The sequence below is a fragment of the Hyaena hyaena genome, unplaced genomic scaffold, assembly GCF_003009895.1.
Source record: "Hyaena hyaena isolate Hyena2069 unplaced genomic scaffold, ASM300989v1 scaffold_242, whole genome shotgun sequence".
Taxonomy (NCBI): Eukaryota; Metazoa; Chordata; class Mammalia; order Carnivora; family Hyaenidae; genus Hyaena; species Hyaena hyaena.
In genome coordinates, this window is record NW_024080869.1 from 1,338,598 (window position 1) to 1,354,364 (window position 15,767).

Consider the following 15,767-nt stretch of genomic DNA (forward strand, 5'->3'; position numbering starts at 1 on the left):
GAAAAGGAAAGAAGTTCAACAGAAGGTAGACATAAGGCCAAGAGAAAAAGTTAAGAGAATATAAGCCCACAAGGCACTGTAGTTATATATATTTAAACCAATATAAAATGTGTACATATATATTACATTACATATACCTAAGAATAAATCCATTCTATGTACATATGTGATATGTATAATATATACATATGAATAAATTCATCCGTATTTAAAAATGTTAAAGGCTACAGGGTAATCAATCTATCAGACATGACTATATACAGAGTATTGCTGGTAAGGTGTGTTTAAAGAAAAGTGTATGACACATGAAATATTTTGCATAATCTCATCTAATCAAGAGATACAATGAGATTTATACCAATAAGTGGGTGTGTAATGGAGCTCCATTCCTTGTAGGGAGACAAATAAATCTGGAATATCTATACTCCATAGAACCCAGAGCCTCCACTGAACACTGTTTCATGGGCCAGGTCCAAAGCAACACCCATCTTTGCTTCTAGATCTCTCTTAGGCTAGCCTCCCTGCAGCACTGAGGAGTCTTCCATTTGTACCACAGTAGTGATTAGGATCCTTAATCAGAAGCTCCTTGTCCGCACCAGAAGGTATATCTCCAAACTATTTGCTACCTAGACCCTAACAAAAATTTATCTGAGAGAAATGTATTCAGGAAAGATGGTCTACAGAGAAGCTACCAAACTTCTCCGGTAAACATTTTAATTTCTATCATTCATCAAGAAGAATCACCAAGATAGCCACGTATCTAGATATTTATTGAAAGTGCTCACTAAAATCAGTCATATAAATTATTTTGAAAATTATTAACGAAATTGTCACACTACATCATTAACAATGATATATTTTTTAATACCATGCTATTTTTGAAGTTTTTCTGAAGGTGGTCTCCAAACTCTTGAAAAGCAGCTAAACAGACATAAATTCCATTAAAAGAAAAAGAAGGGGATGGTCCCAATCTAACATGTTGCTCATAAGGATGTCTGCGATCTAGCTCCTGAGTGGTCCAGGCTGAGATTTTCTTATTTTTTGTTTCATATTCTTAGATCATATATTCATGCTGCATTAAGGACTAGAGGTAATAATGGTAGTAACAGTTAATAAAAAATCTCACAAAAAAGCAATGTGTTACACACGTCTGGTTTCGGTACTCTACAAGGCATGTTGGTAAACCAAGCTTACGCTGAGTTATCAAGAGACTTCCAGGGAAAACGAGAGATCTCTGCTGAGATTTCCTGAGTTGGCTAGCATCTAGGTAGATCTCATTTGTGTAGCACCACCATGAAATCCCTTAGTTTGGGAAGTACTGAGATGACCCTTTATCAGACCATTCTTTTTTTGAACATCTAGTACTACCAGATGCCTACTTGTGTGTATGTGTGGAGAAAGGGTCAATAGGAGATGTCTTCTGCCTCACATGTAACAAAACGATTCTTGGCAACATACTGTCATAAGGGTTGACTCACATTGGAGATGCTCAAGTGTGACCTCAATATATCTACCATATAGTAACTGGCCCTTGGAGCCATTTTTCATTCCTATTAGAATGAACTATAAGCTATATTTTTCCAGATATAGCTATATCTTTCCAGATATAGCTGAGGATGAGGCTGTGGAGCTGCAGAAGAAAGGTTGTTCTAGAAGGCTGTAAATCTGATGAATAATTTAGTTGAATAATTTGAAGACTCGGCTACAAAGTTTTGTAGTTCCTTTAAATATAAAACTGTAAATTCGAGAGCTGAAAGATTATGCTAAAAAGGGAAAATTAACACCACTATGAAATTCAATAGTAATTCAATAATAACCCCATTCCATTATTTGATGTTATGATAGAAACAAAGCTGCTCAAATCTCACCTCAGAATTGAAGAAATCCATGGAACATTTTATATTAAAACTTATTCAGTGGATAGGTATCATAATTTCTGCCACAAATAAACCTTTATACTAAAATTAAATTCAATTCTACATAATTTCTAGGTCTTTCTCCTGCTAATTTAGATAGAACTTAATAATATTTCTATTTTGCATTGAAGTGTTGACTAAAGCCCTTATAAATAAACACTTAGGGATATTCTTCAGTGCCAGTACATTAAAAAAGTAAACAAACAAAGTAAGTGTCACATTCTTCAAACAATGATGTAATGCACTGAGTTAAACTTTTCATATGTGCGCACACACACATGCACACACACGCACACAGACACGATCAGTCTCAGAGTACATCTTGTATAGATCTGGGAGACAGCAACTAGGTTCACAAGTCCATAACAGCAAGAACTCCAGAGTTTTCCTGACAGTCTTGAACCCTCTCTCTCATCCAAACTCTTGCAAAATTTTAAGCCATGTTAATATTTAAGTAGCTGCTGAAATGAGGACTTAATAATGCCATTTTATTTATGTTTAAAACAAGATATATTTGTAGATGTAAATATACTTCCTACCTTAATCATATATGCTTATAGGAGGAAAAAAAATCAAGAGTTCCAAGCACATAGGTGGAAAAAAAGTGGGGAACAACTTTTCTTTGCACTTTTACCATTTTCCCTTCTCATTGAGCTGGCTTTTACATTATTTGTGTTTTGACATATTGTTATATTGTCAATTTTCTCCAAGCTAAATGGCCTTGTGTGTACGATGCCACTCTGATATATTTCTACTACTTACTTATAGTCTAGATGTCTCCAACCAATACATATTAAGTATAAAGCTTAGTCAACATAGGTAAATTAAAAGCAATACAACATGCATCAATTCAAAGTAATTCAAAAAGCTTATTTCTCTAACATTTAAAAATGGGCACTTTGCTTTTGTACCAGGATGGCTTTTACTTCATACTATTCTAGAAAAACTAGGATGTAATTAACGACATACACAATGTGGCCTCCCCACAGGAGTCATTCTCATGGTAACCCTGGAAGACAGGTAAGCAGTATGAGGTAAGCAATCGTGCAGACCAGAATACAATATTGCTAAAACCCTCTAAATAATGTAAAACATCTAACTGCATTAAAAAACGCCATCCCAGTGACCACTTCGGCAGCACATTATTAAAAAAACAGCATAACAATCATGGGTCTCTTTCATGGGGAATACAACACTCACTTTAATAGCAAGCTTACCCGGTGCTCTTCCTGTTGTTGTCTTAGAGTTTCATATTCGAGGGCTGGGGCAGGAAGCTGAGAGATGATTCTTTGTGTTTCTGTCAGCCATGGCCAAAGTTCTTCATATGTTTCCCAGAACTGGTTAACCAGGGACTGTGCTCGTTCTAGCTGTAGATACCTCTCTGAGTTTATCTGGCAGATGGCATCATAGTTCTTCAATACCTTGTCTAGTTTTTTCTAGAAAATAAGATAATGAAATGTGCTTAGCTGGCTAACCAGGCCAAATAGCACATATACTCCAGAAGGCCAAATAGCACATATACTCCAGAATGTTTTTTCTAGTACTATACGCCTAGTGCAAAGCAAGCACTCACAAATGTATGTTAAATGAATAAATCTAACCTATTCAGATTAGGGGTGCCTGTGTGGCCCAGTTGGTTCATCATCCAACTCTTGATATCAGCTCAGGTCATGATCTCTCCATTTGTGGGATCAAGCTCTGCATCAGGCTCTGCACTGACAGTGTGGAGCCTGCTTGAGATTCTCTCTCTCCCTCTCCCTCTTCGCCTACCCTGCTCATGTGTTTGTGCTCTGTTGCTCTCTCTCAATAAATAAAATAATTAAAAATTTGAAAACCTATTTAGATTATAACTACTTCTATGTATAAAAGTTCTTTTTAAATTTAAAAAGACCCTTGGGGGGAGGGGCGCCTGGGTGGCTTAGTCGGTTAAGCGTCCAACTTTCGCTTAGGTCATGATCTCGCGGTTCGTGGGTTCGAGCCCTGCATCGGGCTCTGTGCTGACTGCCAGCTCGGAGCCTGGAGCCTGTTTCAGTCTGTGACTCCCTCTCTCTCTGACCCTCCCCTGCTCACGCTGTCTCTCTCTCTCTCCTAGAAATAAATAAAAAATATTAAAAAAAAAATGTTTAAAAAAAGACCCTTGGGGGGAGCCTGGCTGGCTTGGTCAGTATACCATATGACTCTTCATCTTGGGGTTGTAAGTTCAAGCCTAATGTTGAGTGTAGAGATTACTTAAAAATAAAATCTTAAAAAAAAAAAAAAGATCCTTCGGGTTCATCCATATTTTTGCACAAGGTAGGATTTCCTTCCTTTTTAAGGCTGAATAACAATCCATTATATACTAATGTTGTGTTTTTACCACAGCAAAAAAACCTTTCACATATATATATGTAAAAAATAGCAAAAATGTGGTAACATCTTAAAAGTACAACTGGAGATTAAGATATATACATACAATAGATTTTTACGTTGTCATCAAAACTCATGGGAATTAATGACAGAGAACCTCCCAAAATATTAGGTGACAAAACCCAAAATATGAATAAATAAATAGCTGCAGGTTTTTATAAATAAGACAATGAACTCTCCAAACATAATAAGTCAAATTCTTCAACTATCCTTCTAGGTCTGGTAGGCCTTCTGAGCTAGAAAACAAGTCTCATATGAGTCTAGCAACATTAATATTATTTTCTGGCCAAAAATAAAGACTAAGGTTCCCTTAAGGAATATTCCTTTTATTGTTACTCTGTAAGCTGAAAAATGCCTTATTTAAAACTCCTGATTTAGATGCCTAAATGGCAGCTGTGGATAAAGAAAACGTGCACCGCTAGGACTGAGCACTTGACGTGTGCCATTTATTCAAGGGTCAGAGCAACAGCCACACAGACAAGATCATACCTTCATCGATTGCTTTTCCTCTTCACTGCATGTGGTCATGATTTTATGTCCAGATTTCACAAGTTCATCAATAATATCCTTGTGTCTCAAAATCTCCATGGTGAATTTCTGTGATTTACCAGAGTAAAGGTAAAAGAGAGAGAGAGAGAGAGAGAGAGAGAGAGAGAGAGAGAGACTGTATGACTAAAATGAAAACAATTGGGCAAAGTAGTTAAAAATACCAAGTTACACTAGAAGGGTCTTGTAAAGTAAATCATGCAATCACATGTTCTAGATTGGCGCACATGAACAAGTAATTTTGATATAATTTGCAATGTACTTCTTCACCTTTTGAAGCTGCAGCTGAGCAGAGGTCTGGTCTTGCTCAAGCCTGATGTCACCCAGAGACGTCAACTTCTTTTCGGTTTCAGTAATCCAGGATAACTCAGCATCAGCTGCTTGGTCAAACTAAACAAAAGATGAATAATTAGGTCAGTAAGTTCCCGTAACTGGTGCCTAAAAAATACCTACCTAACATTTCTTTTAAATATCTTAATTACACAAGTGGAAAATCTAAGCTTAGCTCTTCATGGCATCCTGAAATAATTCATGATAATGACGAAAGTTATAAAGAGAGAAGTTCCCACAGAATAATTAAACACAAGCTCTTAAAACATGTTCAATTACTTGGCATTAATTACTTTAGGACAGCTAAGTTTGTTACCTTCTTTTTGGTTGTGAAAAGAATTTCCTCCTTAAGAATACTATCCAAATTAAACAGCTAAGAAAGTGGATATCACCTTTCAATCATGGCATCCATCACTTTAATCCGTATGATATGCAGGCAGCACTCTGCTATTGAAGTATAAGATTTCTAGCAAAACTAATGAAATATTCCCATTTATTTATCATACTGTATGTCTATAAGTGTATGTGCAAAGTATGATTGTGTATGTAGAGTACACCTTCAAACATCTCATGTATAATTTTTTTACATCTCATTTAATAATATACTTCTAAGAGCATTCTTAAATATTTTAAGAGGTTTTATTTTCCTGATCTTAACAATAATTCGTGGCAGAAATTCATAAAGTACAGAAAAAATATACAGATGAAAATTAAAACCTGGAGTTAATACTGTTGGTATTTTAGTGAATTTTATTCCAGAAGTTGAAAAAGATTTATAAAAGTCTGGGATAATACTGTATAAACAGTTTCATATCCTGCTCTTTCATTTATTATGAACATTTCCTACATCATATTCTTTGAAATGTGAATTTTAAATAACATCATTGTATTCTAGCATACCTGGATATTTTCATTTAGGCTCACTGCATTTTTTGCTATTATATAAACAGACCTATAATAAATATAAATCTCCGTTGGCATATCCAATTAATTCCTCAGGGTAGATTCCTAGAAGTTGACTACCAAATCAAAGAGCATGAATTTCTTCAATACCTTCCATGAGATAGAACCCAATGCCTTCTAGGACCAAGCAGTTATCATAAATGAGCAAAGTGGACAAGTGTTCCCACAAGCACTAATGGTAAATGGCAACTAACAATCGCCTTAGTTGGAAGGTTTAATGGGAAACAGACATGGTAAACACTCAAGTCCAGTACTGCCAGAAATTTTAATTTTTCCCCCTGGAAATATAGATGGGGGCAAGGAATATATAAGTGAGAAGAGAGAAGGACAGAGGTAAGATACTAGATTAGAATAGAATTCATACTTTTAAAACACTCTGCAACACAATGCAGACTCACGGGAAGATGGAGATGTGCGTCCCCTGTTCCTTGTAAGCACACCTAAAAATCCTTGGGCGTTACGTGCATGTATACATTACACACAAAACACACAAAAGATTGTGAAAGGGGAGAGAAGACAGCATGACTGCTGTGGACCTTGGCGCCCAGGGAACAACACAGTGGTGAGTTCTCTGGCTTTTCTTCTTGCCTCACACGTCCTAGACTGGACACTGGAGAAAATGCAACCCAGAAACACCAACAGGCGCAGACAAAACCCCAGGAGAAGTCTGCTCCCTCAGCCAAATGAACCAGGAAAGGGGCACCCTAGCAAGACACAGAACTTGTAAACAATAACCACTCCGTTCTGACACCACAGAAAAAAAAAAAAAAAAAAAAAAAAAGCTATGGTCCCACCCACACTCATGCCAGGGAAGGCCTACGGTTTCACCCTCATGAGCCTATGTATCAAGGTGCTGGCACTGCCGTCAGGGTGATGTCCGAGAGGGCCAAGTAGGGAGCTGGGACTTTCAGTGCCACTGACCAGTAACAAGGCTCCTGCCCACCGTGTCAGTGGAGATCATGTGGGGAGCCCCCAAGCAGTAATGAACTGCCCCTTCCTGTCTCCTCTGGGGGGAGGGGGGGTTCAGAGAAGGCCTAGTGGAGAGTCAGGATTTTCACCATGGCTCAGTGGTTAATGCAGCCACCCTCACCGAGGTGCTGGAAAAGACTACTCAGACGGCTGGAGGTCCAGTCCCCACTCCCAGCCAGCAGAGATGAGGAGCACCCCCGCTAGGTGTCACGAGAGGCTGAGTGAGGAACGTGGACCTCTGCCTGTACCTGGCAGCACCCAGCTTCTGCCAGCGTGGCACCTGAGGAGGCCAGACCAAACGGGAAGTTTAATTAAGATCCAAAACTTCTAAGTCAGCAACAAGAACCAAGAAGGCCTCCAAACTGAACTAAAGAAAGATCACCAATGGGTGACAATACCAAGATGACAGAAACGTTAGGACTGTCTGATAAAATTTTAAAGGGACAACGATAAAAGTGCTTCGTTGAGCAATTTCAAACACAGTTGAAATGAATATGAAAAATCAGAAGATCTTAGCAACAAAGTAGTCTCAGCGAAGAAAGAAGATATATAAAGAACCACATGGAAATTTTAGAACTTAAATTATATAATAACAAATAAGGTCACAGGATGAGATCAATGAAGGGCACAGAGGAAAGAATCAGTGAAGCAAAAGACAGAACAACAAAAATTACCCAAACTGAATAGTAGAAAATAGGCTGGAGGAAAAAAAATCAGTAGAGCCTCAGGGACCTGTGGAACTATAATAAAAGATCTAACATTCCTGTTGTTGGAGTCCCAGGAGAAGACAAAGAGACTGTAACTAAAATAAGTATCCAAACGTTCTACAAATGATGAAATTACAGAAATGCAGAAACAATTTAGGGTTGCCAAGAGTTAAGGAGGGCATAGAGGAGGGAGGCTAAAAAAGAGAGACATGAGGCAAGCTTATGGTGATGAAATGTTCTGTATTTTGACTGCATCGAAGTCAACATCCTGCATGTGATACTGTACTGTAATTTTGCAAAATGTCACCACTGGAGAAAATGGGTAAAGGGTACAATGTGACCATCTCTACCTTATTTCTTACAATTGCATGTGAATCTACAAGTATCTTTAATAAAAGTTAATTAAAAATGACAAACAACAAAAGGTCTGTGTAGATAAGCTCTGTGTGAGCTCCCGTTCACATTTTCTCTTTTAGATCTACACTGCCACACTGCCCTTTAGGCAGGATGTTCTGATTTATAAACCCACAAGGAAAGTTTTTCTGTACCCTCATCATCGTGGGTATAATTTATTTTTTAATAATCTTTGCCAAGTTTTTCAGTGGACTTCCCTTAATTATAAGGAAATAATCTGCCAGCAGTAAACTGGCACAGATATGAACAGCACTGATTAAGAGTAATGTTAGGTTTCCAATCTCTCAAAGAAAGAATAACAAATTACAGAAGCGAAAAATACATAATAGTATAAATTATTATAGTTTTTTACCTATATCTCATGAACCCATGTGTTTTCACCTGTGCCAAATAATAAATGAGTAAATAAATACTGCAGCTCTTTGCAGGTCAATTTCTTTTAGTCAACAGTTCAGATAGGAGAAAAATTTAGACAATCGTGTATATAATGGGCCCTACCCAGGAACATAATACAGGTAAAAATAATAGTCTTACATTTACCTTTAAAAGCTCAATTGCATAAGGATGTGAAGGAGAAGAGAGGGCTTAAAAGACCTTTCCCTGACAACCTCTAGAACCACTACCTAAACAAAATCTGACCAGAAACCAACATCTACCAAAAAAAAAAAAAACAAAAAAAAAAAAACCAATGCAAAATCAGGCTGCTTTAAGACCAATACGGTGTCTGGAAGCAGATTAGACCACATTTGCCACAATGGGCTGTCTTTCAAATGTCACACATTTTTTAAAATGTTTATTTATTTTTTGAGAGACAGAGCATGAGAGGGGGAGGGGCAGAGAGAGAGGGAGACGCAGCATCTGAAACAGGCTTCAAGCTCTGAGCTGTCAGCACAAAGCCCAATGTGGGGCTTGAACCCACGAACCGCGAGATCATGACCTGAGCCTAAGTTGGATGCTTAGCCGACTGAACCACCCAGGCGCCTCTTAAGTGTCACACATTTAAGAGGACCAATGATATGCTGAAGTTGTTCCAGACAGAAATTCAGAGTTTTAGTCCACAGAGTGGGGTGAGTTCCCTTATAAGGGTAGTACTTCTAAAATGACTGCGTGTATATTTATATGTTCAAACAGAATTCATTTCCCTGTATTTCCCATAACTTTATACATTATTTTTTTAGCAAAGCCACAATTTTCATACAACTTATTGACAAGGCTCCTAGTTTACAGACAGCAGTATTAATAAATGTTTTTTTCACTGATTCATTACTTTTTCTGCTACTGGGACTAACCAGAACAATGTGGCTTCTGGAAAAGAATCTTGAAAGAGCATATGAAAAATTCTATCTTAATCTGGTTCAGTAATTTTTATGATGTTACTTACTTTCAAATGGAATGACTCATTAGCAATTATTCATCAATGTGTAAAAGAAAAAAAAAAACACTTCAGGGCACTTGGATAGCTCAGTAGGTGTACTATATGACTCTTGATCTCAGGGTTGTGAGTTTGAGCCCCATGTTAGGGGTAGAAACTACTTAAAAGTAAAATCTTAAAAAAAAGAAAAGGAAAGGAACAAAATGTCAACTAATTCAGGAGCTTCGGATGTAGAAAAAGAAATCCTGATGCAAAACAAGTAGAAGAGCCTTCATGATTAGATTATTCACTTTCAAGATATACACACCGAAACTTCAAGGTAAAACTATGTGATTCCCTTAATGAGTATGAAACTGGGCAGAACAGTCCATGCCTTTGTACCTGAGTGCAAGTGCTGCAAAATATCTGAATAAAATTTAACAGTAATGACTTTTTTCCTCTACTGGTCCCTGAAAAAATAAAGTGACAAACCACCCACTTGTTTGTGATCAGGCTATTTTCGTCACTTATATGACAGTCCTAATAAATAAAGTCAGGCTGTTAGTGTTAATATTAACTCTATTCCTCTTTTCTCTTTAAAAAAAAAAAAATGGATCCAAAGAAAACCAGTATGATGATACCATCTAAGATGCCAAAATGGAAAGCTGAAACTCAAACACTGTTTCTTCAACCAAGGCAAATATTTGCTCGGCTAAATGAAAACAAGACTTCAAGCAGAAATTTCCCTTCCGTCTTTTGAGATTTTTTTTTTAATGAAATTAGCAAATATTTATTGTTCAGCAACAAACAGAATTGCCACAGTGTCTTCATTAAGCGATTTACAGGGAAACAAGGCATTTTACTTACGCCTATGAACTTTCAAATGGCTATATGTGTACATTTCTAATAGACCATAAAAGTTGTTTATTTTACAATGTGAACCAAATGGAGAACAGGTTTACTAGACCAAATTTTAATAAACTTGTTTACTGCTCACTCAAGTAGCAGAAACTGACTTCAAATAAATTGCAGATAAACTTACCATCCATAATTGCATTCTAGGAAATATTTTGCTAGGTTTTATCAGTGGAATCTAACCAATGACCTACTATAACTCTTAGTATAGTTGAACTACTATTTCATAAATTTCCAAAAAGACTATGAAAAACTTTTTTAAAGGTTTTATTTATTTTTAAAAAAATTTTAAACATTTATTAATTTTTGAGAGATGGAGAAAGACAGAGCATGAGCTGGGGAGGGGCAGAGAGAGAGAGAGAGGGAGACACAGAATCTGAAGCAAGCTCCAGGCTCTGAGGTGTCAGCACAGAGTCCAATGTGGGTCTTGAACCTATGAACCGTGAGATCATGACCTGAGCCAAAGCTGGATGCTTAACCAACTAAGCCACCCAGGCACCCCTAAAGATTTTATTTTTTAAGTAATCTCTACACCCAACGTGAGGCTCAAACTCAGAACTCTGAGACTGAGTCACACACTCTACCAATTGAGCCAGCCAGGTGCCCTAACAGTGAAAGACATTTTAACTGGCTATCTCTATTCCTGAAAAAACACTCTAAAACAATAATGGCCAGCATTTTACGGAACACACTAAATGCTTCACATGCAGTATCTTCTCTAATCCTGACAGCAACTGTATAATCTTGGTATTACCATTTACTCCATTTACAGTTAAAAAAACTGAGGCAGGGGGGCGCCTGGGTGGCTTAGTCGGTTAAGCGTCCGACTTTCGCTTAGGTCATGATCTCGCGGTTCGTGGGTTCGAGGCCCGCGTCGGGCTCTGTGCTGACTGCCAGCTCAGAGCCTGGAGCCTGTTTCAGTCTGTGACTCCCTCTCTCTCTGACCCTCCCCTGCTCACGCTCTCTCTCTCTTTCTCTCTCTCTCTCCTAGAAATAAATAAAACATTAAAAAAAAAAAAAAAAAAAACTGAGGCAGGGAAAAGTTACCGGACTTACTGGAGGAGACCCAGCTAGTAAATGTTGGAGCTGAGACTCAAACCAAGGTGGTCGGACCCCAGAGAATGCATGGCTAGTTGGCATATCACTGGTGCTTGTATACAATTTGGGCTTCATGAACTCAAAATATTCATGTGATTTCATCAAAAATGACTCAAATACCACAACAATCAATAAGTAGCAGGTTTTAACTTCTTATTTAAACATTTCTCCAATCTCTGACAAACTGCTCTTCTATTTATCTAGAGAGTTTCTCTTAAGTGGAAATAGAAGTTTAAGAAAGGCAAAATGATAAGTGAACCTTAACTTCAAGGACATCCTTTCACTCCCTTCCCCTGGCTGAGGATCTTATCACTTTCTTTTGATTAGCATTTCCTTCCATTTTGCTTTGCATTATTCATAACACAGCCCATGTTTTGCCACCCCCAACACCTGGAGGGTCTAAACTAATCTCACTTCCGTGGGGGAGGTTTCCTACTAGTTCTTTAAAAGAAATAAACAGGTGTTATTTTTCTCCAAGGCTGATTCCTAATGACCCAATGAGTTGCTTATTTTAACTGCACCCAAATCACCAAGCTATGTGCCTTTAATATAAAAGGGTCATTATGGCTACTCAAATAAGTCAAGCAATTAGAACTGTGAAGACTGTCTGGGATTCCCAGACCCAGTGAAATACACACATTTTAGCCACTTCTGACAATTGTGCATATTTATACGAGGCAAAGGACAATGAACTGCTCTGAGGTTTAAACAATCACAATGGTGTGAATTCAGCTACAAGTCTGCACATCTTTTAAGCAAAGTGCCTTCCCCTATTTCCACATTGCTAGTTTGGTTCAATTTGCAATTAGAGAAAGAAAGGAACAAAAAGATGTTATTTTGTGCAGGCTTAACATGCAAAAATTACATGTACAGTTTCTAACTCAGATGATGGCATGTACTGTGAGTAGGAGTCAACTATTCTGTTTTGTTTTGTTTTGTTGATAAAACGTACCATCACTGTTTACTAAAGCTGTCTTGTTCTCCTTAGATTTTTCCTAAAAGTAATGAATGGGCCTAATTCTTACAAAAAAAAAAAGAATACTGTCTTCAGAATGTCAATGCTTGCCAATCTGTAGAGTCAGATGCATACAGTCCTCACTCATTCGTCCATAATGGAGGCAGTTTGATTATTTTTCAAATATCAATAAATACTACTCAAGTTTACATAGGGTTCTATCAAAGGCCTCTATGATTTCAAAATTCAGTGACACATATTTTCAAAACTGTTACTATGATATAGGATTACCACAAAAAACCTAACCACATCAAATCAGAACTTTTCTAAAAACTATATTTATACAGGGTGGTAACAGAGTCATGCCAATTAACAGATATCTGCATGCTCCCTTCCCTGTCCTTTTCAAACTAAATCTTTCCCATATTTTCCTGGATATCTTTCTTCCTTTTTTTGTTTTTTAAAGTAGGCTCCAACGTGGGGCTTAAACTCATAACCCTGAGATCAAGACCTGAGCTGAGATCAAATGTCAGATGCTTAACTAACTGAGCCACCCAGGCGCCCCTGGACATCTTCCTCGTTGATGTTTGGAAGCCAATATACTCTGCCATAGTGGCTTGACTCACAAAGTAGCCTGATTCACAAAGCAGGTTATAACATTATAAGGGAGGTAGGTCTGTGTATAAACAACTTTAATGCCGGGCACAAAAAATGTATGCTCAAGACATACATCTCACCCTGTGAACCTGTGGGGATGGGTAGGCTGAAGGTAGGGACCTGGAAAGGAGTAGCTGTTAATAAAACAAATTGTATGTGACTATAGGTATGTCTGAAAAGATGGGACGGCAGTCAGATCACGTCCATTGTTTGAGTTGGAGAAGAGACACAGAATGGAGCCTGGTCTGTGTATACACCATAAACCAGTGCAAAATACATGGCTAACATCCAGATCTCAAGATATTTTTGCACCATCTCTTCTATACTACATAGACATATTATTGTTGTGTGAACAGAAAACAAATACTTTAGTACCAAACTGGACCCTGGTGCTAATTCCAAACATTTATACGTGAGCGGAGTTATGAAATAACTCCATCAATATATTAGACCCTTTATAAACTTGAGAACTATGCGTTTAGAAACTATTCTTTTGGGTACAAAACTCAATCCCCGCCAAACCAGAAAAACAGGTACCAAATTGGTTTTAAAATTCTTCCAGAGACTGGGGCGCCTGGGTGGCTTAGTCGGTTAAGCGTCCGACTTTCGCTTAGGTCATGATCTCGCGGTTCGTGGGTTCGAGGCGCGCGTCGGGCTCTGTGCTGACTGCCAGCTCAGAGCCTGGAGCCTGTTTCAGTCTGTGACTCCCTCTCTCTCTGACCCTCCCCTGCTCACGCTGTCTCTCTCTCTCTCTCTCTCTCTCTCTCTCTCCTAGAAACCCTAGAAACAAATAAAACATTTAAAAAAAAATTTTTTTTTTAAAATAAAAAAAATAAAATTCTCCCAGAGACTGATACTACATGATCCTGTCAGCACTGCACTCTTCACGGCTGAGGAGAGTGAGCCTGGTCGTTGGAGATGCTCTCATTACATACTTCCATTTTGCTGTAATAATGGCACCTTTCTTCAGGTTACTAAAGGACTTTACAAAAAGCTGGGTCACCTCTCACAACTCTTCCTCTCGACATCATTTGTAAGGCGGCACTGCCGTGAGGTGGAATGGAGATCTGGGTTAAGTCTGGGTCCAACTCCTCTACGTACCACTACCGATTGGGAGCACAGGCAAGTTCCTTTACTGCCCATATTCCTCCTACTCAAAACTGTGGCTCCTTAGCCTAACTGCAGGATTTCTTTTTTTTGATGGCTTAAGTACATTTTACTGATCTTTTTTATTCCAAGAGGTATTTCACTGGACAGGCTTGCAGGCATTTCAAAGGAATGCACATAAGAATACAGAATAAATACATGTGAACAGCCCAAAAATATTAATGGCATTAGTATTAGCTGTATGACCTACCGGTAGTAAGACACTGCTACTACACAGGTTCTCTTTCTCCCTCTCTCAGAAGGAAGACTGAAGGGATAGAGATCATATTATTTACATGTTCTTTCTTCCATGAGCTTTTCTGTATTCCTTCGGAAAATCATACAATTTTCTATAATGACTGTGCCTCTCTCTTTCTGCTCCTCCCCTGCTCACACTCTGTCTCTTTCTCAAAAATAAATAAACATTAAAAAAATACAAGCTCAACCTGTCATCTTGCCCTTCTTATGGCCTTATTTCACCGAACTAACGACCCACAGTCAACATCTCAAGAAAAATCGTACTCCAGGAGTACAGAGTATTAGTCTTGCTATTTTGGGAAATCAGCGCCAATTCTGAAATGTGGATATAAGTTTGCTGAAAAAAAAATTCAGCATTTTCATACAGTTGAATAAACTTCATAAATAAATGCATTTATCCTCCTGTAACAATGAGGCATACAAACTGTGCCAAACTTTGAAAACAGAAGTCATGCAAATACATTCCTCAGGCATGAATGCTCTCCCTCGCAAAAATTTCTAAGGCAGGCCTTTTGCTATCACTGTGTTTCATCAGCTTTTGTGATTCTAGAGCGTGGCCCTGAAACGAGGAGTGAGGCATTATGCCACATAATTTATAACACAGAACTGTATAAATTACACTTTTACGGCAACCTTAGAAAATTAATTTTGGATGCTCCCACACAATCTGCTTGGTTTGTGTTTCTGGCGTTCAGCATGAATTCGTAAAGGCTTAGCTATGTGCCTTCCAGAGCTCTGCTCTAAAGTACCCTGCAATAGCACACTAACTCTGTCACAGAAAGTCTGCAGTAAGAGTATGATGACTTAATGTAAATAGTCCAAGATCGTCAATAAAAGTTAATCAAAACACGTATTATAAATTTCTATTTCCAGGACCCTACTCATCACCCAGAGTTTTCTGAGGGAGCTGACTGAGGTCTGGGTGAGTGCCTATAAAATTCTCTGGAACTCTAAACTCTGCATGAGTTGCAGACAGGTCAGAAATAATCATTTTTCCCCCCTTCAGTCATCTCCAGAAGAAAAAAAACACAAAATCACCAACACAAGTGTTTCCTTTTCAGAAAGAATACATCCTCTCTTTGCCATCGCTGTATGTAAATGAATAGTCAGTACAGACTTACAGGATAATTCCAAAT

The 15,767-nt window shown here is 38.1% G+C and overlaps 1 protein-coding gene across 1 annotated transcript in view; it reads right to left on the minus strand.

The window, feature by feature from the left end:
• The window catches only part of DST (dystonin), a 230,190-nt gene that overhangs the window by 53,030 nt on the left and 161,393 nt on the right, over positions 1-15,767 (minus strand). The window contains exons 57-59 of the mRNA XM_039244298.1: positions 5,139-5,258; positions 4,812-4,919; positions 3,134-3,352 (exon numbers count right to left, since the gene is read on the minus strand). Of these exons, the coding sequence (XP_039100229.1) occupies positions 3,134-3,352; positions 4,812-4,919; positions 5,139-5,258 (447 nt within the window). The remainder of the gene's footprint in view (positions 1-3,133; positions 3,353-4,811; positions 4,920-5,138; positions 5,259-15,767) is intronic.